Source organism: Sciurus carolinensis, chromosome 12 (genome assembly GCF_902686445.1).
Source record: "Sciurus carolinensis chromosome 12, mSciCar1.2, whole genome shotgun sequence".
Classification (NCBI taxonomy): domain Eukaryota; kingdom Metazoa; phylum Chordata; class Mammalia; order Rodentia; family Sciuridae; genus Sciurus; species Sciurus carolinensis.
Genome location: NC_062224.1, coordinates 102,116,325 through 102,141,883, shown reverse-complemented (window position 1 = coordinate 102,141,883; position 25,559 = coordinate 102,116,325). Strand labels below are relative to the sequence as shown.

General features: G+C 42.5%; 1 protein-coding gene and 1 non-coding gene across 2 annotated transcripts in view; one reads left to right on the top strand and one right to left on the bottom strand.

Moving 5' to 3' along the window:
* Colgalt2 (collagen beta(1-O)galactosyltransferase 2) overlaps positions 1-25,559 on the bottom strand; it is a 95,544-nt gene that overhangs the window by 10,314 nt on the left and 59,671 nt on the right. The window contains exons 3-8 of the mRNA XM_047521669.1: positions 25,206-25,323; positions 23,203-23,337; positions 19,647-19,851; positions 14,331-14,450; positions 7,892-7,968; positions 3,399-3,505 (exon numbers count right to left, since the gene is read on the bottom strand). Coding sequence (XP_047377625.1) covers positions 3,399-3,505; positions 7,892-7,968; positions 14,331-14,450; positions 19,647-19,851; positions 23,203-23,337; positions 25,206-25,323 — 762 coding nt within the window. The remainder of the gene's footprint in view (positions 1-3,398; positions 3,506-7,891; positions 7,969-14,330; positions 14,451-19,646; positions 19,852-23,202; positions 23,338-25,205; positions 25,324-25,559) is intronic.
* Trnav-cac (transfer RNA valine (anticodon CAC)) lies at positions 4,978-5,051 on the top strand. The gene has a single exon. It is a non-coding gene; the product is annotated as a tRNA-Val (tRNA).

The window sequence follows — 25,559 nt, the reverse complement described above, 5'->3', positions numbered from 1 at the left end:
TCTAGAGAAAATTTCTACTGGAGACAAAGACAGATGACGAAATCCATCAGGAAGTTAAGACAATTATAAATATATGCACTTAATGACAAAACCCCAAACACCAAGTGAAACCTAGCAGAAATGAAAGGAGCAATAGGTAATTCAACAGCCATAGTGGGAGACTGTAACATCCTACCTTCAATAATGGATAGAAGAACTAGGCTGGAGAACAGAGAAATGGGAGATTTGAATAACACCATAAAGCAACTAGACCTGAAAGACATCGGTAGAACACTTCATTCACAATAGCAAAATGCCCCTGTTTTAAGTACACCTGGCACATTCTCTAAGAAAGATCATATGTTAGACCAGAAGGACCATACAGACCATGAATCAAGCCTCCATATACTTAAAAGGACTGAAACCATACTGTGTTCTCCAACTATGATGGATTGAAATTAAAAATCACTAACAAAGGAAATGTGGGGAATTTGCAAATCTGTGAAATGAACACATTAAATGAGCAATGGGTTAATGGAAAAAGCATAAGGAAAACAAGAAATGATTTTGAAATGAAAAAAACAGCCTACCAAAACTGACCACGTACAACCTCTGTCTATTGATATGGTGCATGACTTAGACAAACTTTCACATATTAAACCAAACTTGCAATTCTGGAATGAATTTCATTTGGTTGTGCTGTAGAATCCCTTTTGTATGTTGCTGGATTCTATTTGCTGTTTTCTGGAAGGTTTTTGCACCTGTATTAATAAGAGATATTGGTCTGCAGTTTTGTAATGAACAATACTGGAACAGCACTGGCTTCATAGAATCAGTTGGGGTGTGTTCCCTCCTGTTCTATTTTTTGGAAGCATTTGTTAAGTATTCGTATTAATTCTTCTTTAATTAATTGGCAGAATTCTCCAGTGAAGCCATCTGGTTCCGGACGTTTCTCTGTGGGAATTATTTTGAATACTAACACAACCTCTTTACTTGTTATATGTGTACTCAGAATTTCTACTTTGTCTTTGGGTCACTTTCAGTAGTTTGCATCTTTCTATCAAGTTGTCCATTTCATTTAGGTTATCTAACTTTAGCCAACAGTTGTTCATAGTATAATCCTTTTTACTTCCATAAGGTCTGTAGGGATGTCCCCTCTTCTATTCCTGATTTTAATCATATGATTCTACTCATTTTTAAAATTCATCAATCTAGGAACCTATGAAAAAAACTGTCAGTTTGGTTGATCTTATCAAATAACCACTTTTTTAGCATTCTCTATTCTCTGTCCTCTCATTCATTTATTTCGATTGCAGTCTTCATGATGTTCTTCTTCCTGCTTGCTTTGAGTTTAGTTTGCTTTTGTTCCTGTAGTTTCTTAAAGCGGTTGCTTAGATTATTTATTTGAGATAATCTGTTTTTAACAGGAATTTATAGCTGCAACCACCCCTGAAAGTCCTGTTAGATGTTTTGGTATACTGTGTGTCCTCTCAGCAGACCCAGAAAAAAACATTTGATGGACTCAAACGTCCTCTCATGATAAAAAGACTTAACAAAATAGGAATAAAAGTCTTCATGGCTTTGGGTTTGAATTTGAGTTCTTTTATAGACACCCAAAGTGCAAGCAAACAAGAACTACAAAAAATGAATTGATTTCATCAAAATGAAAAAAACTTCTTTTTTGTTTTAATGGATACCATCATAAAACTGTGACAATTCACAAACTGGGAGAAAATATTTGCAAATTATAGAACTGGTAAGGGACTCGTATCCAGAATACATAAAGAACTCTCACAGCCTAACTAGTTTTCCTGGTCCTGTGGTCTATTAGGGAGTGGGGTTTGGGGAGGTGTTTAAAAACAGTGGTTCCCAAACTCACCCAAGAATAGAACTGCTGGATTTAGCAAGCAAAAGCACACAACAGCAGTCAAACTTAAATTTCAAATAAACAATGAAAATTTGTTTTTGGTTTTGTGACGGGCTGACAGATTTGGCTCCATGGAAATGTTACAGGCCAGGCTAAACAGACCCCATTTTGCTCTGAGACTCCATGTTATGTAGGAAATGAGCTTCTCCCATGGGAACATCCCGTCTCTGTACCCATCAACAATTGCTTAACTTCTCCCATGGGAACACCCCGCCTCTGTACCTATCATCAGTTACTTAGCATGACATGTTTAGCAATATAAAATGACAATTCTTATGTAATGAAAAATTGTTCTCCTTTGATTCCTATTGCTCCTAAACAATGCACTGTGTGAACGGTGATTGTGTGGATGTTAGGAACCATTCTTTAGTTTGTACCTAGGTAAGGGTCATTTTGATCCACTTTACCCTCTGCTAAATGATTTCAGATTCCATGATGTTAATTCATAATTTTGAATCATAGCAACAGACACTTATGATTGATGTACTGACTGATGGTATAAAAACCCCTGCAACCCTATGGTCACAGCTATTCTCCCAATAGCCATTTTTTGGGGCATTGTGTGAGACAGTCAGCTGGTTGGCTTAATACTCAAATTTGGACTTCTCAGTGGTGATTGGTCTGTTCTTAAGGTGCAACCCACAACAGTTTAACTAAGTCCCATGCAATGTTTGGGACAAAATTTAACTGGATATCCTGTATTTCATACGGCAACCCTCCTGAAGAATCATTCTGAGACTTCTTACATGGGCCCACCCCTGGAGATGACGATTCAGCCAGTCTGAAAAGAAACGCAGTGTGGTGCCCTCGTAACTGTCCCTGGGACTCTTATGGGGGAGTCACTTGGAGAAACACTAACAAGATTCTCTGCGGGAGTCATAAGAACTTCAGCAGATACTAGCTACACTCCTTAGTTGGTGCTATGTAAACAGAAAACAATGCCATTCATATTCTGAACTTGCATGTAACATGGAAATGCATGTATTGCAGGTAGCAAAGCAAAACAGCAGCAAAATATCCTGAGGGACTCCACTGAGTTTCCTGTGTGATTTTTCTGCCATATGCCCGGGAAAAGTGACCACTGTGGTCATCGCAGGTGGGCTGTGGCATGCACCTCACGCTGTAGGACATGGAGAGCCTTCTGTGGTTTACTGCTTATCTTCTTCGAGTCTGGAAACTGTTCCGAAGACATTCCTTCTGTGGCAACACAGAAAGCTGGAAACTACCATGGCTATTGCAAGAATGGTCAGAGGCAGGGGACAGTCAAGTCCAAAGTGAGTCGTCAGTGTAATGCAGACCATAGGTCACTGGTTGGGGAGTGGACCTCAGGCCTGTCCTACAGGGTGAAACTAACTTCAGTGCTACTAGTGGCATCTACGTGCTGAGTCTATCCCTAGTGATCAGGACTCTTGGAGACCCAGACAGGACTCTTTCAGAAAAGGCACCTCCCCTCTCCAACCCCATCTGCAAGGGGAGATGAAGCCCAACTCACTTCCCATCCACTGCTTCAACAATCTTGACCGCGATCTCCTGTTCATAGAGCGTGCGCAGCATCCGGTCCCGCCTGTCCTTTCTGCGTTTGAGGTTGATCATGAAAATCTAATGCAGGAAGCACAAGCGGGGAAATAAAAACCACCATAAATTACCCACGTCTTACTTCGAGCTGTTTGAAAAGTTTAGTAAATATAGGGATCAAAGTTTGAGGTAGGATAAGGAAGGAAAAGGACAGGAAAACGACAGTGAAGATGTTTTTTTAAAAACATTTTTATAGAGGACAAATGATAATTTCCCAAATTGAGCTACTTTCTAAATGTAACCATTGGTGGTGACTCAACTCTTTGTTCCTGCAATATTCATTGATAAACTTTCTCTCTACTGTTGAGAAAGCTCAAAAAGTCACTCTTCATGAGGACAAAGGTGAATTAAACCCAAAACATACAGCCCTGAGGGATAGGAAGCAGTGTGCCCTGTGGTTAAATTGACCAGGAGTCCTCAGTTTAAGTCCTGTTACTTGCTGAGTGTTTGCCTGGGCCAGTTTCTGTATATCAGTATTCTCACCTGTGAAATGGGATAAGAATGGTCCTACCTCACCAATAAATGCACTGGATAAATTTAACATCATTCAGAAGAAAAAGAAAAACCTTAAGTCTTAATATGTTGCTTTTATTTTCTAAGGTTGCAAAACAAATCATCAAGATCTCAATTTTAGTAACTTCCCTGCCAGAATTCTCCAACTCCCATAGAGACAAGGGTAGAAAGTAAAGAAAAGGGCCCTGTCCTTGGGGGGCGGTTCTTGGATAAAGGGAGGATGGAAAGACACAATTTCAACACTAAGTGGATCTGTAGGAAATGCTACTGTTACAGAAAATTCGGGAAAAAATATGGAAAATTATGGCAATGGAAAGAGACAAATGGCACTTGGAGATTCGGCACCAGTACGGGCTCAGCGGAGGCTTCTCCAAAGGCTGAGCACAGCCCTTTGTTCTCAGTAAGGACTTCTGGGTTTCAAGACTTTCTCATGCAAGCAGCCTTGATCCCTTCCCCTCTCTCCAGGCAGGTCTGGTTCCTGCCTCAGCCACCCCCGAGCAAACGTGATTACAGAAGTAGCCGGTTGCAGCTATTGACAGAGATGAACATCCTAGGAAGGAGTGCCGCTTCCCTGTGGAAAGGACACCTTTGGGTCCGTGACCTAAGGAAGAGAGAATGGGCATGGGGCTTTCCCAACACAAGGGCTGGGTCCTCCTGGAGCTCCTCACCTTGGCCTGTGAATTCTACATACACAGGAGAAGGCTGGCCTCGCTATTCCAGGTTTAAAGAACCACAGGAATACCTAAAGCCTTGTGACTGCTTACCACAGGCAAATCAGCATTTTAATCAGATCCTCTGGCTACAAGCAGTAAAAGTTGATTTTTGACATTAAATTAGCTCTCCAGGATTGAGAGACTTTAGCGGCCAGCAAGAAATTACCTTGCAAAGCACAGTGAAGGAGAAACGCACAGGAACAGGTCAGAGGATGCTGACCTCCGTATGATTCTCAGTTCTTGCCTCTATAAAAAGAGGGGGTTGAGGGCTGGGGGTGTAGCTCAGTTGGTAGAGTGCTTGCCTCACATGCACAAGGGCCTGGGTTCAATCCCCAGCACCGCAAAAAAAAAAAAAAAAAAAAAGAGGGAGTTGAATGAACTCATCTCTCAAATCCCACATGACTGAAGACTTTTATTTGGGACTTATATAATTTTTTCCTTTATGCTGTGACCAAGATAAAAAAGAAACTATGTCTTATAACTAACCTGAGGTTTAGAATAAACTGCATTAAATTTTGGTTCAACAATCATTCTAAATATAATTGTAAATATATTGTCTATTTTACTAGGATCAAAACCTACACTGAGTAAAATTTTAATCCTCCCTTGCAATATATTCTCACTTCTATTCGTTTACAAATCCCTGGGCAAAGATACTGATAGGAGAGCAACATGGTCTCTTGGACAGTTTTCCATCTAATGCAGGGCAAAGCAGATTGAGTGCAGCATGCTTTTATTACCTCCTTTGTTTACTTAGCTGGATAATTATTTTTTTTATAAAAACATAATTTCTGTGGTGCCTCTATTTGCCTTACTACTTGGGACGGTGTAACTTTATGGGTTGTGTTCTTTTATGTTTCATTTTCAACCTGTTTAGAATCACCGTTGGGCTGTGCTCCCTCCCCAGTTTTACAGACATGGACAGGAAAGGGCATTTCCTCTTGTGGTAAGCCTGGGGCCACCTGGACTCACTCCAGGAAAACAGAAACAGGACAAAAAGCGAAAAATAAAATGCAGCGAAACAGTCCCCTCAAACCAGAGACCTCCAGTCTGGGAGGCCTTTCGTCAATCACAGGCCAAGTGCAATAAAAACTTGTCCCTACCAAGACAAGTGCAATAAAAATGGTAGCCATGAAGGAAAAACAGAGACAGCTGGCTCATACTTAGTGAAGAGTAAACAGAGGAAAGAGCCGGCCAGCCAGCCGGACACCGACGAGGTCACAGGCCCAGGACTGAAAGGGCCCTGAAAATACCTTCCCACCCTCCCTCATCTGTTCCAGACAGAGACGATGTCCCAGCCTCAGGAAAGCAGAGTCCCTGAGCGTGTCACTTCCTGGAGTTGGCATTTTCCAGAGGGACACTATCCTAAGAGTGACCCAGTCCTGACACCTTGTCCTGCCAAAAGAGAACCAGAGTGAGATCTTGTTTTGTCCCATTTTATTTGCTTCAGTTTGGTCCTTACAGAAATATGATTTTAGGGAGAAAAATGAATTATGTAGACAGTGGTGAGGGATGCAGGAAAGGAAAGATCCAGTACCCTGCAGAAGTGGGGCCAGTGTGTGGGGTGGAACGAGCTTTTCCGCAGCCCTGGTCATTTTTGGAAACTATCTACAACCGAGTCTAGTTCCATTGTACTACACTTAAATCATCTCTTCTCAATCTGCCCTCTGTGCAGAAGCATGATACCGGCCTCCTGTTTGCCATTTGATATTCATGAAACATTTGTTGATGTTCAGAGACGGGTTTGCTGAGGGTGAGGACGAACGATGCCCACCCTACCTAGCCTTACCCAGCGCGCTTACCCGGGCATCGGAGATTGAGCTCTGAAGGCACGGATCTAATTTTATGTAGGGTTGCACAGGACATATATAGACACATTATCCAATCAGGTTAACACGCTTGTTAAAGTATAACAGGGTCAGCCTATAGGTGAACTATACGTCCAGGGTCCAGGTAGTGCAAACAAACCAAGCCTGCCTAAGCAATTCTGCCCAGCAACAGGTCTGAGACAAAGGACTGGGGGAAGGGCAAGCTCCTGCACACAGCATGAGGCAGGGCAGCACAGCGAGCTCACATCACAGCTTTCTGTGATGCATGTCAGAACGAGGCCTCCCCTCAGCTCAAACTCAGCCTCAACAGCTGCAAAGACCTTCATTCCATGGCGAGGCTTTACCTTTACCTCAGTTTCTCTGTTCAGACTGTTTGGCTTCTTAGACCATGGTGTCAGCGACTGCTGCCAGATAAGCTTGAGGGATGTTCCCTGTAACATTCATTCCCATTCCCGAAGTCTAGCTCTGAATAGATTTGATGGAAGAAATCCCAATTGTCAGTTCCAGCAGCTACAGAAGGTGGACATACTTTGGGGACACACATGTATATTACAAGTATGCATACGTGTATACACACATGTATGTGTTACAGTGCAGTATGGCATTTCCCTCCATTGAGCAGCACGGAGCATGATGTTTGACCAACAGAATATCCAGAATCCATGGAAGAATCTGTTTCCATTTGTGGATTCCTAGAGGCTGTCCCAGCTTCTAGACTCCTCCCGAATACTGATCAGCAGCCACATGAGAGACCCATGAAGGAGTCAGTGACATGGAGTCACACTTCTGGCCTTGTCCAGCATCTGTTGTGCATATTGCCAATAGAGGCATCATTGTCACAATTAAAACTACACAATAAATATGGCTCGGCAAGCTGTTATGAAGTTCTTGCCTGTGGAAAGGGAGAATTTTAGAACAAGTTTCTTCACTCCTTCTTTGTCCTCTCAACACTGCCCTCCAACCTTTTTCCATGAAAGAAGGACAGCCTTGGAAAATAAAGTGTTCCAGAGTAGTTTCCACTTGCTCATCTGTGTAAAGTGAACGTCCTCCAGTGTCTAAGCCATATGTCCTCTTCACCGTACCCTCGAATCCTTAATAACATACTGAAAATTCACTTTCACTACTAGTTACTTCTTTCTGATGGAACAATTAATCCCTTTTACCACAGTGCTCCTTTTGAAGAAAACTGAGGCATAACGAAAGCTCAGTACTTTTCCCCAGTCCTCAGCCCCTCTTCGGCAGCCACGCCCCTCTTGCTGGCTGTCAGACACATGCTCAGATTTGTGTTCCAAAATAAGCACACAAACATTTGCACGAACGCGCACACATGCACACACACACAGACGCTTTCCTACCTCATCAAATCCCATCTTGTCTGGATATTTAGGGACAACTGACACAAACTGGGAGGGTTCCATGGGAGGCCGGTCAACTGGAAGACACAAGAGACACACAGAGTACTTTGTTAGTGAAAGGGTCAGAAAGCAAAGTTCCATCTGCACGCCGGATGGCCAGGCTGGAAGCCACCCTGGAAACCCAGGGCAGGGGACAACCACTCAGGTTCTTCAGGAAGCCTGCTGGTCAGGCACTGGTTTTGAGGGTGCTTGTGCATATGCAAATTGCAATAACTGCTCCATGTCCCTTAAGACTTATTTTAATAGGGTTTGGAGGCAGGTTAGGGTGATGGTCAAGAGAGAGGACTTGAAGTCAGCTGGTTCAGTCAGTGAAGGCCTAGGAGAGTTAGGAGACCTCCCTAAGCTGTTTCTTCACATGCAAAATTGGGATAATAAATGCGTTTCTCACTGGATTATACGATTTAAATGAAATTTGCATGCAAAGCATGACCACATTAATGTAATAAATTCTCATAATTATTTTGCTCACTGTGGCCCATGGTGAAAGAGCTCAGAAATAGGTTAATTTATTTTCCTCCTGAAGAATGTTCCTTTTCTATACATTTAAAATTGTCAAAGCCTGGGAATACTTCTATCCCACTCAGGCAGGCGCAGCTGTAGGTGTGCAAAAGGGCTTTTAATTCCATCTTGCCTAAAAGGGCTGGCTCACATCTCAGGTTGGGTACAGGGATGATGGAAGAGTTTGGGTGGGAAGGGACATTGCATCTTCAGTAATAAAAGTCTTATTTATTTGACCCTTGGAAAAGCTTTCTTATATACAATATGCTTTAATGGTTTAGAAGTAGTGGTTGAGAAGGTCTTGAAAACTTTTTGGTCTTGTACAAATGCAAAGCACTAATTTGATTTTCCTTAAAGGGATAATGTGAAGAAAATTTGAAATGAGAGCTGATCGCTGGGTTGCTTAAAGAACTGGGAGTGATGTCCATCACTACCTCTCTCCTCTATTCTGGGCACATGAAATGAATGCACATTCTTGCCCATGAAGTGAGTCGTGGCTGTGTGACTTTGTGCTCCGCTCTCCAAGCCCTCCTCCCTGTCCTGTCCCAGTGCTCCTCAGGGACGGTAGCAGTGTGTGTTGAGACAGAGAGCGCAGATCAGCAGCCTGGAATGTTCACCAACACCTGGAGAACAGCTGCCCAAAAAGACAGCAGGACTGGGACTTTGAAGAGCAGGAAATAAGCCACTGTTGCCTGAAGTTAAAGAGATCTTGGCACCGTTTGGCATCCCCGCACAATTCCGCCCTTCCTGAGATACTGTCCAAAGGGTGTGATCTGTTTCACTTATCCTTCACCGAGGTGCTAAAGAGAAACCGTGGCCAGTTTCACTGATGGTCCAGTTATGTGAAATTCTAGAAGGTGGTGAGACAGGTTTCCTAAGCCCAACACAGAAGTTGGTCTCATCACTTCAAACCTGACCCTCATGGTCACATTTGTGTGTGTCTATGGCACATGTATTGTTCTTTTCAAGAGAAGCTCAAAATAGCTTGATCCTTTCTGCTCCACTACGCCTTATTAGCTTCCTTTAAAACCAACACAGAGGGTCCACCATGTGCACAGTTAGGTTTGGGAGAGAAAGAAACTTAATGTTACAACACCTTCCTACTCGTCATGCCACGCGGTGGAAATGGTCTAATTCTTCCTGCTTGGCCTTAGACCTGAAATGGAGTAGTAATTTGCATTACCCTTTCTAGGCTCCTGGTCTCTGGTTTGCACTCACCTGCTTGTCTGGCTTTGGATGGCTTTCTGTCACTTTGTTACCATCAAATATGGGCATCAAATATGGGCATTCACAGGATAAGTGTTCCACAAAAGCTTCTTTCTAGTTTCTCCTGAACTTCATCCATTCTGCTGTCTTCCCCAGCTCAGATCCTCACCCATCATACTTGGACTGTCTTCGTATTTCTCAAACATACCCTCAGGCCTGCCTATTCTAATTCATTATGCACACAGTTGTCAAAATAATCTTCAAATTCAAATTTTGTTCTCGGTCATAACAATCACGTGAGTGCCTTATGGTTTAAGTGTTTTCATAGCTACCATGTAATTTTATCTATACTTTTTGGTGGTGGTTGTTTGTATAGGTAAACAAGGGAGACCAACCCAGATGTGAACTTGCCCAAGGTCAAATATTGAGTGATTAGCAGAGCCGGGACTCAATTTTAGAGCATCAAACTTCAGATCCAATAATTTTAGTAAGCTTTACATGACGATCTGTTGTCTCAAAATGCTGTTACTGAGAACGGGGACCTGAGATTTCTTATTGTTTCATGCTGTGATTTGCAGCCCAGTCTCTGTGTGCCTCATAATCTGTTCACATCTATCCCCTCCTTCCAGTCTTCTCCCAAAGGAAGCCCATCCCCAAATTCTCTGTACAACTCCCAATGTACTTTTTAGGAGCTAGTTATGTGTACTAGTTAGTACATGCAAAGTGGTGGGCACTGTGTTTTTAACAGGTATTAACAGCTGTTATAACCCATTCACATCACTCAAACTCTTTCAGTACGATTTCTGAGACTGTAGTCTATAGTTCATAAACTCCCCAAGCATTCCCTTATACAGACCCTTAATCACTTCCCACTGATCTTGCCTAGCAAGACCATGATCCTGGTTAAACCCGATCACCACACACTCAGAATACGATTGTATTGACCCGGTGTCACTTCAAAGTTACAATAGATGCCGAATTGGCAAACAATGCAACTATACTTGCACAGTAAATTCACCCACTCTCTGAGACATTCATTTTATACCTTGAATCTCTCAAATCCCCAACAGCTCTCTCCAGTTTGTAACTGCACAGTTACCAAGAGAATCCAGAATCCATTAGTTCTGCCTTTTTATTCCACCTCAAGTCCACACGCATGATTGCATGTGAACCTGTGCATTTCACCTTCCCCTTGCTGCAGGGGTGAAGCATCCCTCTGTCCAGCTAGCATAATCTCTCCAGTGCTCTCTTGGGTTGCAACTCCTCACTTTCTCACCTTATGATTATCTCCTCTTCTGCACCATCAAGTTTTCCTTATATCTTGGATCCTTCTCATTAGCATACAAACATGCTGTAATGTCCCCCACTGAACGCAACAAATAACACCAAGAAACCAAAACAAAACAAAAACAAACAACAATCTCTCTTGGTCTCTTCCCCCCTAATAGCTCCATCCCATTTTACTGTTCTCATCTGTTTTGGTTTGGATGTGAGGCATCCCCCAAAAGCTCTTGGGTTAATGCAAAAATATTCAGAGGGGTAAATGATTGGATTATTAGGAAAAAGTTTGTGGGTGTTCCAGGGACAAAAGACCAGCATGGTTGAGATTGAGGAGCTGGGTAGAGGGAGATGAAGTCACAGAGGAGGCAAAGTCCAAATTGTACAGAACGTCCTGGGCATTCTGGATTTTATTCTAAGACTAATGGAAATCTGCAGGAAGTGGCATGACGTGATTTATGCATTTAGAAAGATCACTCCAGCTGTGGTATGGACCCCCTGCCCCCTGCTTGAAAGCTGAGCATTGTTTATAAAATGTTTAGACTACTTAGTACCTTCACAGAGTGACTCACACATTACAGGCTGGGATTCCACATTTGTTCACAAAAAATGCACCTTCTAATGCTCCAATGAATACAGTCTAAGAACACCGCTAGCAGCCATTTTTATTGCCCGTTGGGTTCCAAACACTGTGCAAAGTGTTTTTAATGTTTAGTTCATCTTTCCTTAGAGGGGAACCCTTGACAAAGATGACCAACATTTTCTTCATTTGCCATGGGTCGTCAGCTCCTATTTCTGCATTATACCCTCAAAGCTTTATTTTCCAATCGTCTTATCATTCCACATATGTTCTGTATTTTAAAATTCAGAATGTGACATTTTAAGAAAATTATAACCAGAGAAGTTAAATACAAGAATTAAATAGAATGGCCAGGCATGGTGGCACACACCTGTGATTCCAGCAACTTGGTAGGCTGAGGCAGGAAGATAGATAGCCTTAGCTATCTTTCTTTGAAGTTCAAAGATAGACTCAACAACTTAGCGAGGATCTAAGAAACTTAGTGAGACCTGTCTCAAGATAAAAAATAAAAGGAGCTGGGAATGTGGCTCAGTGGTTAAGTGCCCCTACATTCAATCCCTGGTACTGGGGGGGAAAAAAAGAATGAAATAGAGTGCTATATATAAAATGCTTAGCGTTAGAGTGGGCATATGTAGGGAGATCAATAACAAAAGCTATAATTTACAGGTTCTTCTCACATAAATTCTACCTGGCTATAAAATTCCTACTGGCCAAGTTCATATTTCTGTGTACTGAGAACTTTCTATATGTTCAGTCATGTGGGAGAGAACAGGAGAATGTCCAACCAGTCTTTGAGCTCATCTCTTGGGGGTCAAGGTTGGCAGCCATGAAACAGGGATGACCAGGGCCAGCACTTTACCAAGTGCTAAGTGAAGCAGCACTTCATTATTTCGTTAGGCTGATGCATGCTATTTTATTCACATGGTGTTATCATCCTCACTTCATAGACAAGGGAGCTGAAGCTCAGAGAAATAGATTCTCCCTTCATAAGTGACAGAGCCTGAGTTCAAGTGGATTATCTGGTTTCAGGGTCAGTGCACTGACAACTTAGTCTTGGTTCATTTACTCATTTATACATTCACTTGTCTGGCTGTGCATTCAGCAAATATTTGCTTGGTACCAAGGGTGTACCATGCACTGTGCTGGGTGCTTGGGCTATAAGACAATGAGGTTCCACCCTTGTCCTCTAGGGCCTGAAACATAGGGAAAGAGGCAGAAACAGTAGAGAAATTTACAATAGAGATCCCTAAGGGCTTGTTTAAGACATACCATCCCAGCGAACCAATACTTGTTCTATTATTCATTCATTAATCCTTTAATTATTCAACAAATACTGACTGATGTCTACGAGGGATGGGCAATGTAGCAGGTCTTAAAACATGATAAACAAGGAATTTATCCCGTGAGGGCAGAGGAGTAGGAAACATTCTCACTGGCAACTCAATGGGTCTAAAAGTAAATTCATGGATTTTTCTTTCAAACTTCTCTTATTCTAAATGCCTTATTCCATTTAAAATTTCTAAAATCATCACACTCAGACCTTGGGAGTTATCCTCTACGCCTCCCCTTTGCTCATTCACCTACAGTCAGCTCTTAACTAAGTCCTTTCAAGTCTATGTCCTAACTTTCTTCCTCTCCTTTCCCACTACCATTGCCCCAGATCAGATCCCCACCATCTTCTGCCTAGTTTGCCATTTAATGTGCAAAGTGGTCTTTTGGCCTCTGGTCTGCGACCAACACTCTTTGCCACCTATGCTCCATTCATAACTTCTCTGACATGAGAGTGACCTTCTTAAATCCAAATTCAGCCTGAAACTTCTAAGCTCAGATCCCTTTGAAAGCTCCCCTCCTTTTAGGAAAAGTCCAAACACCTTATAAACCGTCAGATCCTCCCCCGCAGGCTGAGTCCTGCCCACTTTCCAGCCTCACTTCCCATGGTGGCGCCCACCCTCCCCCACAGCCCCCATGTCTACATCCTAAGGTCGAGTGACGAGGATCAGAAGATGGCACTGGGAAGCCATCCCAGCGTCCTCCCTGGTGCACCAGCTACTTTCTCCTTTGGCCACCACTGTGTTTACAAAATAAATCTGGATACTGATTTCTGAGCACACCAATTCCAACATTGTGCTAGACCCAGGGACAATAATGATACAGTGTTTAAGGAAAATAGATTTGGAGCTAACAAGACCAATTTAATTCTCAATCTGCCATCTGTTTAGTAGAATGATCTAGGGCAAGTTACTTTAGGTTTCTACACTTCAATTTCTTCATTTTTATTATGGGGACAATAAATTCCCTTCATTGAATTGTTGTGAGGATCAATGAGACAATGTACAAAAAGAGCTTTGCCTGGCATCTGTTACATTATAAGTTGTTACTAAGTTGAAGTCATACTTGTTACTATTACTATATTAGACATAATATAATATATAATGATGAATTTTCCTCCAAACACTGGGAGCTTTTCTTATCTCCATTTTATAACGAAGACAATTACCTGCCTAAAGTCATGTAATCAGAAAACAGCAAAGTTAGGATTTAAATTCATACCAAAAACCACTATTATAGTCCTTATTACACTGTCTGAAAAGTATTTACTTGTGTACCTAGTTCTCTCCACCAGGACAGGAAGCTCCTGAGGACAAAGAACTTGTCCTATTCCTATTTGACAAAGGAAAGGTTTAAGGACGAACGGACAGATGACTAGCTATGCTTCAGCTAAGGCAAAGTGATGACCATGAAACTCCAGGCCTGAAAGAGGTTTGGTCACTGTGGCAATGAAACAAAAACCATTGACCCAGCTGCTGTGTCACTTACTCATCGCTTCTATCTGCACGTGAATGAGGTTCTCGATGTCCTCCTGCAGGGTCTGGTGGGGCTTCAAGGGGATGGGCAGGTAGCCATAGTGCTCTCTGTTGCAGAGGTACATCTGGATGCCTGAGGGTCCAAGAGAGGGACAAAGTCAACCAATAAGAAAACACTTCGTAGTGACAGCTGAGGAAAATGAGACCGGACTGAGGCTGACCCTGAATTTGACACTGAAACTGAACAAGTGGTTGTTTCGGGTACTGCCCGTAGCCCTCAAAAATGTTCCTTTATTAAAAAAGCAAAACAGCATTGGGGGCTCACGTAAAACCCTGGGCCATTCTTCGGCTCAGAGGAAATTGATTTTTCTCTCTGAAGAAAACGCATATTCATGGTCTGAAATGAACACTAAAGGCAAGAAGGGATCAAAAGGGAGGCAAGGAATTCCCATTCCAGAAAGCAGAATGGAACACTGTAATCCATCCACAGGAAATAACAAGAAAATGAGGAATGAAATCCATACTTGATATGAAAGCAAACAGGAAAATCCTGTAAGGCTGACAGATTATTACAGCTAAATCTAAGCATACAGAGAACAAAAAGTGAAAAAATAGAAAATAAATTTAAAATTCTCCATGATTCTCCTTGGTTTTATTTCCCCCTTCAGCAGGCATGGATTTGGAGTCAACCAATAGGCAGGAAACTTCCAAAAGAAGTTCATAAGGGACAGAAGAGTTCCTTCATTTCGAGTCCTGTTAAAATCATGCGATGTGACAAACCCAACAATATGTCAGAGCCCTTTCCTCTTTGACACTGGTCTTCACAGCCCCAGCTGGTGAACTCCAAGAGTATAAAGCAGCTGTGTTCAACCAGACGGACAGGAATATAGGAATCAAGACGGTCTCATATAGATCCAGCAGCGGACACTCCTGGCTAATTAAAAGATTGTTTAGTTAAAAGGATGAGTCTGCCAAATGCTGGTCCATGTGCCTAAGCCTCTGATTTGTTAATTGCTACAATCATCAATGTTTTCCTATGAATTATCTGCAGACTGACCAATCTCTTTTGTGTTAATGAAATTTTCACCGGTCAGCTGCATCACCTGCCAAGTCAGATGAAGCTGCCTCATGGCATTAACAGAGATGAACAGAAAAGAACAGGGCCTTTATCCTCCACTTTTCTGAATCTGGTTCTAATCAGGGCTGGTCCACCAAGAACTGTCACTTCTCTTACCTTCTCCAAGAGAACTCACTAGCTCTGCTGTTGGCCCACATAAATGCTTCTGGGAAACATCAAACCAAAATGTACCTTCTGCAAAATTATGATCAATTCAGGAAGCAGAAAAAAGATTTAATATTTAGGTTGCCTCCTACCCTAATTATAAATTATTTTACCATCTAACTCTCCAAAGCTTCCATAAAAATGGGCTATGATACCTAGCCAAGCTATCCATCAAGTGTGAAGTTCAAGAAAGGCGTTTCATATATGTGAGGTCACAAAACACTTACTTCTCATCACGGTTTCTCAGAAAGTCACTGGATGATGTGGAAAGAGGAAGAGAAGTAAGTAGAGGAGGGTGAGAAGAAGGAGGAGGATTACAAACCATGAGAAAGAAGACTTGACACACAAGCAGGAGAGTCAGTGCACCAAAGAAATGAGTCCCACATAGCTGACCGTGGCACCTCTCTGGTTAGAATATATCAGAGGACTCCAGGAAAGACACATCTTCACAGATATGCAAAAGGCAGCATCTGAAGACGCTGAACATGCTGAGAGGAGTTTGAGAAAAGGAGAGATTAGTTTTTATTGTATTAGTAATAATAAAATTAAGGAGAGAGAAAGAGAGAGAGGCAACTAGACGTAGTCTACAGATGGCAGAGAATGTGATTATAACTAAAAAACACTGGCCAACTAAAATTATATTGAAGGGATAGGAGATGAGGAGGATGTGTCTGCCCGTGCAGGGCACAGGGCAGAGGAGAGCAAACGCCCTGATCTTCCATAATAGTGGATAAAAAAATATTCAGAGTTAAAAAATAAAGAAGGAGCAACACAAGCATATGATTTAGCAACTGGGATAAAGACATCATGTAAAAGAGCTAAAAGTAGCTACCTTTAGGAAGAGGGGATGGTGTGGAGTGATGTGCAGGGGACTAGGCAGTTTTAAATAAACTGTAGGTAACTATTTGAACTCTTTCAACTGTATGCATGATAATTTGATAAAATTATCATTTTCCAAAAAAAAAACAAAAAGGAATCATGTTGATAATCAGATAACGTCTATGAAGGAATCTGGCACTCTCTGTAAAAGCTGCCTCTGGGCAAAACAGTTTTCCCCTTGAAGATGAAAGGCAAATCATATTACAGCTGAAGGACTTTGCTCTTCTTATAAAGATATGAAACATTTAAGGCCCTACAGAGATAGGACCTTAAAATACAGATTGCTACAATTATCTCTAGCCCTGGTGATGAAAAATCAGAGTCAGGGACTGTGACTTGTCCAAGGCTACACAGTAAGTCATTTGTGCCAAATTTTCATTCCTGAGGGCCGAAGCCAAGTGCTTTCTACCCACTCAGGATTCGGAAGCTTGGTGTTGGGGCGTTAATCTGTAGGGACTTCCTTCCCTACACAAGGGGGCTCTTTGGATCACCGGATCACCACCAGTGATGTCCTGGGAACAGATCTGCTTGCCCATCACCCACGTCACTCTCCTCTTGACCCACAGCAGACATTTGGAAGATGTCTGACTGGCGCCAGAGATGGCTCCTGTGGCCATGATACTGAGTCCAGCTCGCTGGCCACGTGGGAGGCAAACTCTTGACCCTGGCCTCACTACAGCCACAGAGGCTTGCCTATGCCTTTTACTGTCTCCATGGCAGGACAGGCAGCCAAGCCCCGCTCACCAAAGCTCTTGGATTGCCACTTTCACTCATCACCCACATGTGGCAATGGCTATAATCTGAGGTGAACGATGCAGGATCAGGGTTTGTGGTTGAATTACCCTGCCTGGCACCAGAAGACCAGTCGCTTCCTTTTTGCACACGTAGACAACAAAGCTCCAACGCATGGCACATGGCAAGGAGCTTCAGGAGAGTAAGAACCAGAGAGGAGAAGTGCTTTGCTTTGGACCCAAGAAAGGAAGAGTTAGAGACATGTTGTGGGTAGCGTGTGATTCCCAGGCTCATTCATGTTGCTCCTGAAAATACTTTACGGTGGTGGTGATATAGCCCATCACATAGAGTGCCTGACCCGCATGCTGGAGGCCCAGGTTCGAGTCCCCAGCACTGTGGGGTTGCGAAAATAGCAAACAAATGAAAATACTTTAAGATCAGTGAAAAACTGCCTCAGAACCACACGATTGTCAGGAGATATCTTTCATTTTCCCCAAATGACTGTGATATTTTTCCAGTCCCAACTTCTGCCCTGTTTGCCTCTGTACTGCCAATCTGACCCTCCGCATTCGCTGCCATTAGCTCTATTGTTATGCTTTCACATGTAAAGATCTCAACTTGCCAACTAAAACAGTCTAACATAACTAGGCAAAAAGTAAAACCTGGTGGGTTGCTCCCCTCTCCTTCCTTCACCATCTCTTTTCTCCCCAGACAACCACCAAACAGTTTTGAGTTTCCATGCCTCCTTTCAACATCCTTGAAAGGTCTTTGGGATGTTGGAACGATAAAGCATAAAGTACTGGCGAACAGGCCAAGTGAAGGGCAGAACTGAAAAATTCCTATCCAACCTGTGCCACTCCTCCAGCCCAAGCATCCGGGTGTTGGCTGAAGAAAATGTATCATGATAGTTTAGGGTACATGTCACAATAATGCCCTGTGACGTGGCCATAAAGGAGGTCTCTGTTAGGTGATGACTGTTATGGTAATTGTCAATAGCTCACTTTCTTGGAACATCCCAGCTTCAAGTTCTGAAGCTCAGGAACAGGAAGACCCTGACTCTGCCTTCCGTCCTGGAGAAGTCAGAGCAAATCAGAGACCAAGGTGAAGGAAGGAGTTTCCATTAACATGGACACAAGAGCCTTCAAGACAATTTGCAATCCATCTGAGGATTGCTTTTTCCTGATTGAAGGGCTAAAAAATACATGCACTTGGCCAAAATATCTAATATGCTCTAGCAACCAGAGGAGAAAATCAACCTTACACATTTTTGCCAAATAGTTTTATTCCTGCCAAATCTACAATCAATGAGTGGCACTCCTATGGCATGACGTGAGAATTATAACTTGAACTTGTGTCAACATTCTCATCTTCCAGCAACTTCCTCAACTACCCGGGTCTTGGCAAAACCTCTTTCATTCTAATTTATATGGCTACTGTGAATTTATTTCACCATCTTTTTAGTTTCTAAACCCATTTTTGCCAGTGGTTCAGTGGCACATACCTGGCACGTTCAGAATGGGCCCTGCCTTTTTTCAGGAAGGACTGACTTGTTGTAATAAAGCTTTAATTTAGTAATGCCAGGTATCTTCCTGTTGAACTGTTTTTGTGAATCTTGTCCTCCCAGACTGCGTGTGAGGAAGAAAAATACCTCTCCTTCCCACTGACTTGTCTTTCTCACAAAGGCTACAGACTCTCTTGGAAATGCTTTCCCAGTGATTTACAAAATGCTTATGTTTAGCTCTGCCTCTCCATTGCCTCCAATATCTGTTCTGTCCTTTTCCTAGAGTGACAGGACTGGGGCTCATGACATCCCTCACAGCGGGGTGTTGTCCTAAGTTCTGGCTGAAGAGATGTACAAGGAAGGATCTGTTTATCTCTGGACTGTGCCCTTGTAGGGATGAAGCCCGTCCTCCCTCTCAGTGTCCACCCTGGATCTTACAAGTAAGGGCGATGCCTCAGGCTGGAAAGGCAATATCAAAGGAGCCTGAGACTCTGAAAACTTCGTGGAACAGAACCACAATAGCAGCTCAGACTTTTTTTGAGAAGAAATAAACTTCTATTCCTAGAGTCTGGGAACTCTGCCAGTGTTGTTTCGAGCTTCTGTCACCAATTCCCAGTTAATAGAGGGACTCCTGTAATTAACAACAGCAGTGCAGTTAGCACCAGAGAGCGCCAATCAGCTTCCCATGACTCCCAATGTCATGACCACTGCTTCCCCCTTGGCTCAGCCACCCCGGGAGTGGGCTCCTGGGTGGAGGCCAGTCCTGGTTCTTGGTCATTCATGCTCACAGGGACAGCAGCACAAGGTTACTACAGACAATTCACTACCTGAAAAGGAAGTTTTGTTTTAGTTAAAGTAGAAGTGTTTTTATTAAGATGCACAAAACAAGGAGCTGGGCATGTGCGGTGTTTAGTAAAACCAGACCCAAACAGTACCTGCTTGCCGGCAGGAGAAGGCAAAGACGATGATGTCGTCAAAGGTCCAGGTGTAGTCCTGGTGCGGCGGGTAGAAGGTCAGCTTGTCAGAGGCCTCCTTCCTGAGGTTGATGAGGAAGGTGGAGTGCACCATGGGGACAGGGAAGCAGCCCGTCCTCTTCCACTCTCTAATCTGAAGGTAGTCTGGAGTGCGCTTATAGAAGCCCTGCAAAAGAGCAAATAGATGACCCGTGTTCTCTGATCCCAGGGCTTCGTTTTTCCCATCGCCTGCTGGCATCGAAAAAATCCCCAGAGTTACCAGATTCCTCTTATCTTGGCCCAAGAATTTTCAAATGAGCTCAAGAAATGCAATCTATATGTAAAACAAGACTTGAAGGGCCTCCATGTCAGAAATCATTTTTATGCCCACATATCTCTTGATTGACTAACTTCGTGAACGTGTATTGTAAGTTGTCTAATGATTGAACAAGAAGTGGGGGTATTAAGGCTCTCGTGTCAGACTCCAGAATTCAAATCTGCCTCAGCACCTAAGTCTGTTGTGTGGGTCATGCCACTCAAACTTGCTGGGCCTATTTCCTCATCCCTAAAACAGGGAGATGGCTTTATCTACTCCATGGGGTTTTCTGTAAAAATCAGATGAGACAGAACTGGAAAGTGTTTGGAAAAATGCCTGGCATCCAGAAAGCATCGACAAATCTTTTCTAGTATTAAAATGACCTCATCACACTGCAACTAATCTTTTTAATTGAACACACATTATTTCTCTCAGTGCTGTTACTTCTTTGATAGTCTGGTGGCGTTTAGACTGCTCCACACTTTTGGGGATCCACCTTTGGAAATTTCCTCCCAAGCACGTCCATAGGACAAATGATCCCCTTACTTTGTGGATTTAAACACACTGGGTTTGAGAAACTTTGGCATCATGCAGCTTGTCTGCCCTCCAAACTCAACTGTTCATTCACCAGCCACTGAGCACCTACTCTAATGCAGGCACAAGGGAAATGGTGGAGGTGATAACCAAGATGGCCCCAGTCTTAGCCCTCTCGGAGTGCAGAATCCAGGCGGGGAACTTACGTGCCAGTGGCACTGAGTATAACTGACCATGACCGAAGCTCACGTCTACTCCAGGGAAGATGGAGATGCATGTCAATGAAACACACTTAGAAATGGAAGCTTTGAAAGGCATTTTAACATGTGTTCTAGGTGGTGGCCGGCTCAGAGGAATGTGTGTCAAGTTCCACAAGGCCAGCACTCTGAGGAGCACAATACTCGTGGGATACACAAGTTCCAGTGCATTAAGTTAAATGGAATCTTTCTCCCTTTTGTGGTGCTGGCAATCAAACCCAGGGCTTGGGGTCGGCTGAACCATCTCCTAGCTGCTTGACCTTGGCCCATGCTTTTGCTCTTTGGGCTGCCCTAACCCTTCAACCTATATGGCTTCTTCCACGGGATGAAGGGAACACTGGTTCTTCAAAGGGTTAAGGACTAATGTCAAATACAAAGTTCTAGACTTCTTAGGAACAATAGTCTCAGAATGAAAGCTTGGAAAATTCATAACAGTGATGAATCACTGAATGTCCTGGGAGTGAGGATGGTGGGGAAGGAAGCAGAGACAGAAAAAGGATTAATATGCCTCCTACAGAGAGCCAGGGACCATGGCTGTGCCTCTTTTTCCACATAAATTGAATTTTATTGGTAATAATCCCTGTCCATTGGCCAGAAAACACCAGAGTCATTTGGTTTGAGATGTTTAAAGGCTCTGGAGACCAGGGCCTGCCTCGAGCTTATGAAGTCATTGGCCGTGTGTGTACCTGCCCTAGTAGAAGCCTGACTAGGATGCAGAAAGCCGAAAATAGACGGAGGAAAATTATAATTGCCCCAAGTGGCACAAAATTGGATTTTACTATGCAAAATGAGTGAGCATGTTTCTCCTATTTGCTTTTGATAATTAAAGGAAATAATAGACTGTGGTCACTGGGATAACCTCCTCCACATCCCCCTTGGAGTTGGTGACAAAGCATAACTCATTAAAAACAACCCTGAAGTGATTTTGCCACATGAAACAGTGCAGATTATTAACTAGGTTTAACCTCGTATTACATTTTCTCCCAAGGAAAGAAATTGAATTTACAGCCTCTCTAAAAGACATATGTATAATATAAATCACTCAAAATCTCTTAGCACTAGCAGAAATAATTATAATAAAAAATAACCGCCTCACCTAAGGGTGTGGTGGGGGTACTGATTGGTAAATAGGAATTCTGCAAACCAGTTGAAGTGTTGTTAGCTTGAAATCCATAAAAACAAAAATTAAGTTAATCTTCATCTCTGTTAATTCATCAGAGAGGAAGTAGCTTTAAACATTTTAATAACCATATCTTTATGACTATATTTTTATAACTATGTCGTCAAGTGGTTATACTACAGTTTAGTTAGCCCCTCCTTTGCTTAAACAACATTTAAGTCATATGCCTGAGGGGGAGAGTGTTTCGGTCATAAACCTTGGCAAACGTTACCAAGTGGAGTTTTCTCCCTAGAAAGCCAGTTATTAAACATTTATCTGCACACTGCTGGCCTCTTTCCTCCTCCAAAAGAAAACAAACATAAAAGAAAGACAAAATTTAGTCCTCTGACCACATTTAACCTATATATTTTTCCCTCAGCAAACCTTTATCCTACATTGATGTATGTTACATAGATCAGTTTACATCTCTAATTCATTAACTAAAGAATAAAAAACATAACCAGCCATCATCATTAAAGACACCAGACTGTAGCCTTTGAAGATGTTACTATGGAAGAAAAGCCATGATGGAAACTCAAATTTTGTTTTTAACTTGAATTTTAGAAAAACAAGCTGCCTTGTCAGTTTTCATCCTTAGATCGCTATAGAAGTAAATTCGACAGCATATATCAAAGGTCGACCAAATATTTATACTCTTTGACTCAGTAACTTTGCTTCTGAGAAGCTATTCTAAGAAAATAATCTTAACTACTTAAATTTATATTCCTCATGATGGTCATTATAACAACTAAAAGTTGCAAACAACTTAAACATTGCTCAAACGAAGAGAAAGATGAGTTAATTGTAGTAGAGCCACTTGATGATAATGTAGTTATTAAAAACATATAAGCTTCCCTCTCTGACGTTGTCTTGGTGTGATGTTTATTGTTTCTATGTTTTTGATGTTGTTTGACTTTTTTCCATTTCTAAGTTTTTCTGTTGTGTTCTTATGTTAATTTCATAATGAAAATTTTAATTTAAAATATCCCTGAATTAGGGGAGGAAGAATGCAAATCCCAGAATGCTCTACTGGTTAATCTGCAGCTTCTGAGGTTAAGCTCTTTGGAATATTTGTTGGATGATTATTTAGCGCAGAAGAGCCCACTGGGTTGTGGCGCTAGGCCTGGAATCCCCCCCTTTTCCTGAAACCTCTTGCTCTAGCACAATGGCACCCGCGTTTCAAGAGGAAACAAGAAACAGGCGAAGGAACTGCTGCGGCCACTGCTGCCTCGTGAAAGCTCACAGCCTTAACTCATGAACCAAAGGACTTGCCTGAGGTGTGATTCCACACCAGAAGTTGGAGTACAGGCCCCGGGATTCCAGCATGGGGGCCACGATGGTTTTGTTTTCTGCCATCAGTAGGCTGAGGGTCTGTGGGTTTGTCAGGAAATTGTCGACATCTATGAACTAGGAAAAGAGAAGGATCACGTCAGGTGAAAGGGTACTTTCCAGTAATGGCTCCAGAATAACCCGGCTCATCCCAGCATCATGAGAGATGGAATGGGCCGTGAGCTGTGTGCAACTTGGTGAAACCATGGCGGCTGGGTGGCTTTCACTCAGCCAAAATACAGTTAGTCTAATTTCTACAGGTTCAGCTCTGCATAAGCTGCCAAGCAATGAACTGAAGGTGCCAGACTGGGCCCAGATTCAGCCAGGACCCAACCTATACCCAGCTTAGTGGTTTAAGCAAAAGATAATAACAGCTCCCAGGTCCTTAAAGAGTCATTCAAAAACCCTCATTGAGTGCCACTCTTGGTAAGAGGGGCAGGCCTATTTGAATTTTCTACAGTTATGCCAGAATAGCCCAGAACAAATGCACCAATGCTATTTTAATGTTACCAGAGGACTCTTGTTCTAAGTACATCGTATCAACCCATGCTAACGAAATAGCTCAGGTTTCTTAGCACAGGTCCATGTTCACATTGATTCTCATTCTTGGCAGAAGTTCACGTTCATACGGATTCATTTACAGAGACAGTACAGCAGATTCTACCACAAAAAAGAAACAATCAAGCCTGTTTTGGTGGCATTCACCTGTAATCCTTGCCGCTCGGGAGGCTGAGGCAGGAGAATCACAAGTTTAAAGCCAGTCTCAGCAACAGTAAGGCCTTAAGCAACTCAGTGAGACTCTGTCTCTAAATCAAATATTATAAAGGACTAGGGATGTGGCTCAGTGTCAAGTGGCCCTAAGTTCAATCCCTAGTACTCCCTCCACTAAAAAAAGAAACAACCACATTGAATTGTACACTTAAACATGGCTAAAATGATAGACTTTATGTTGTGCATATTTTACCACAATTAAAAATAAACATTCAAAAAATGTCAGAAGCATTCATTCTTATGACAGTCTGTTTACCAAAAATTCTAGTTTGGCACTTGTGCATTTCATAATGTTTAAATATGATTGGTACAACTGGAAAATTTCTATGAAATTATTTATGTTAAAAAGTGTGTGTAACAAATTACTAGCTGATTTTTGGAGTGATCAAGGGCCTGGGGAGAGATACAGGTCACAAGTATTCCCTTTAAGAATCAGAGTCTAGTGAAAGAAGATGTTCATACATGTAATAAAACGATACTGGCTCTGCTTTATTGGCATAGTTTCTCGTGTTTTTCTGGAAAACATTTGCCCAAAGACCTGTGGAGAAAAAAGCTGTGTCAGGGAGAAGGGGCAGCGGCTCCGAGTTCCTTAGGAAGCCATCCTCTTCTCCAACGGAGGCAGGTTCTCTGAAGACTAGGACGCAAGGATTCCTAATTGTCAAGTCCAGCATTTGGGCTCCTCTCCAGGCTTTAAGGCCAGGCTCTCAATGGAAGCAATCAGGAGACGGAATAAGAGACTCCATTCCCCAAATCACTCAGGAGCAAAAGGGAACCGTTTCAGAGGTGTTCATTTGAATCACTGCTTATACAATTATTCTCTCATGTTCTTAGAATTCTTCCCAAAAGCTAAGATGATTTATATTGCTTTTATGTTATTTGCATTCCTCATGAACAAAGAGATTCGGAGTTTCTTAAGCCTGTTACATGAAAGAGCAAATAGCGTAGGAGCCTCCTTACTCACTCACCCACTGACGGTGCGTGTCACGACAGGGTCTGGGATGAAATCTAGGTATTGGAATATTAAGTTACCAAAATTTCCCCTGCAGATTTTAGTGGGGGATGCGGTGCTCAAACGAAAGGTTGTTTTGATTGTTCCAATGAGTCCTAGTGTTTGGACAACTGATCTGAACACATTTTAGATAACAGTTGTCAAGAAATCAAGCATCTGCTTTTACCAGAATGTAGTCTGACCATTTTTCCCTCGCAGTTCGAAGAGCTGCCTGTCGCAATTTCATGACATGAGCAAACCGGGAGCTTGGCCAGTGTTTTGGTCCAATTTCATCAGGATAAGACCTAAAAGAATTATAATAATAGCTTATAATTACTGAGTGCTGAAAACCAGGTTGTCTTAACTCTTCATATCTACTAACTCATTTACTCCTCCATTGAACTTAGGAGTAAGACATTTTTATTGTCATCATCTTAATATCACAGATAAGGAAACTGGAGCAACAAGAGATGAAGAAACTTACTGCTTACCGAACACCAGAGTTTTTATATGAAATATTTTAGAGGGTTCTAATAAGCGT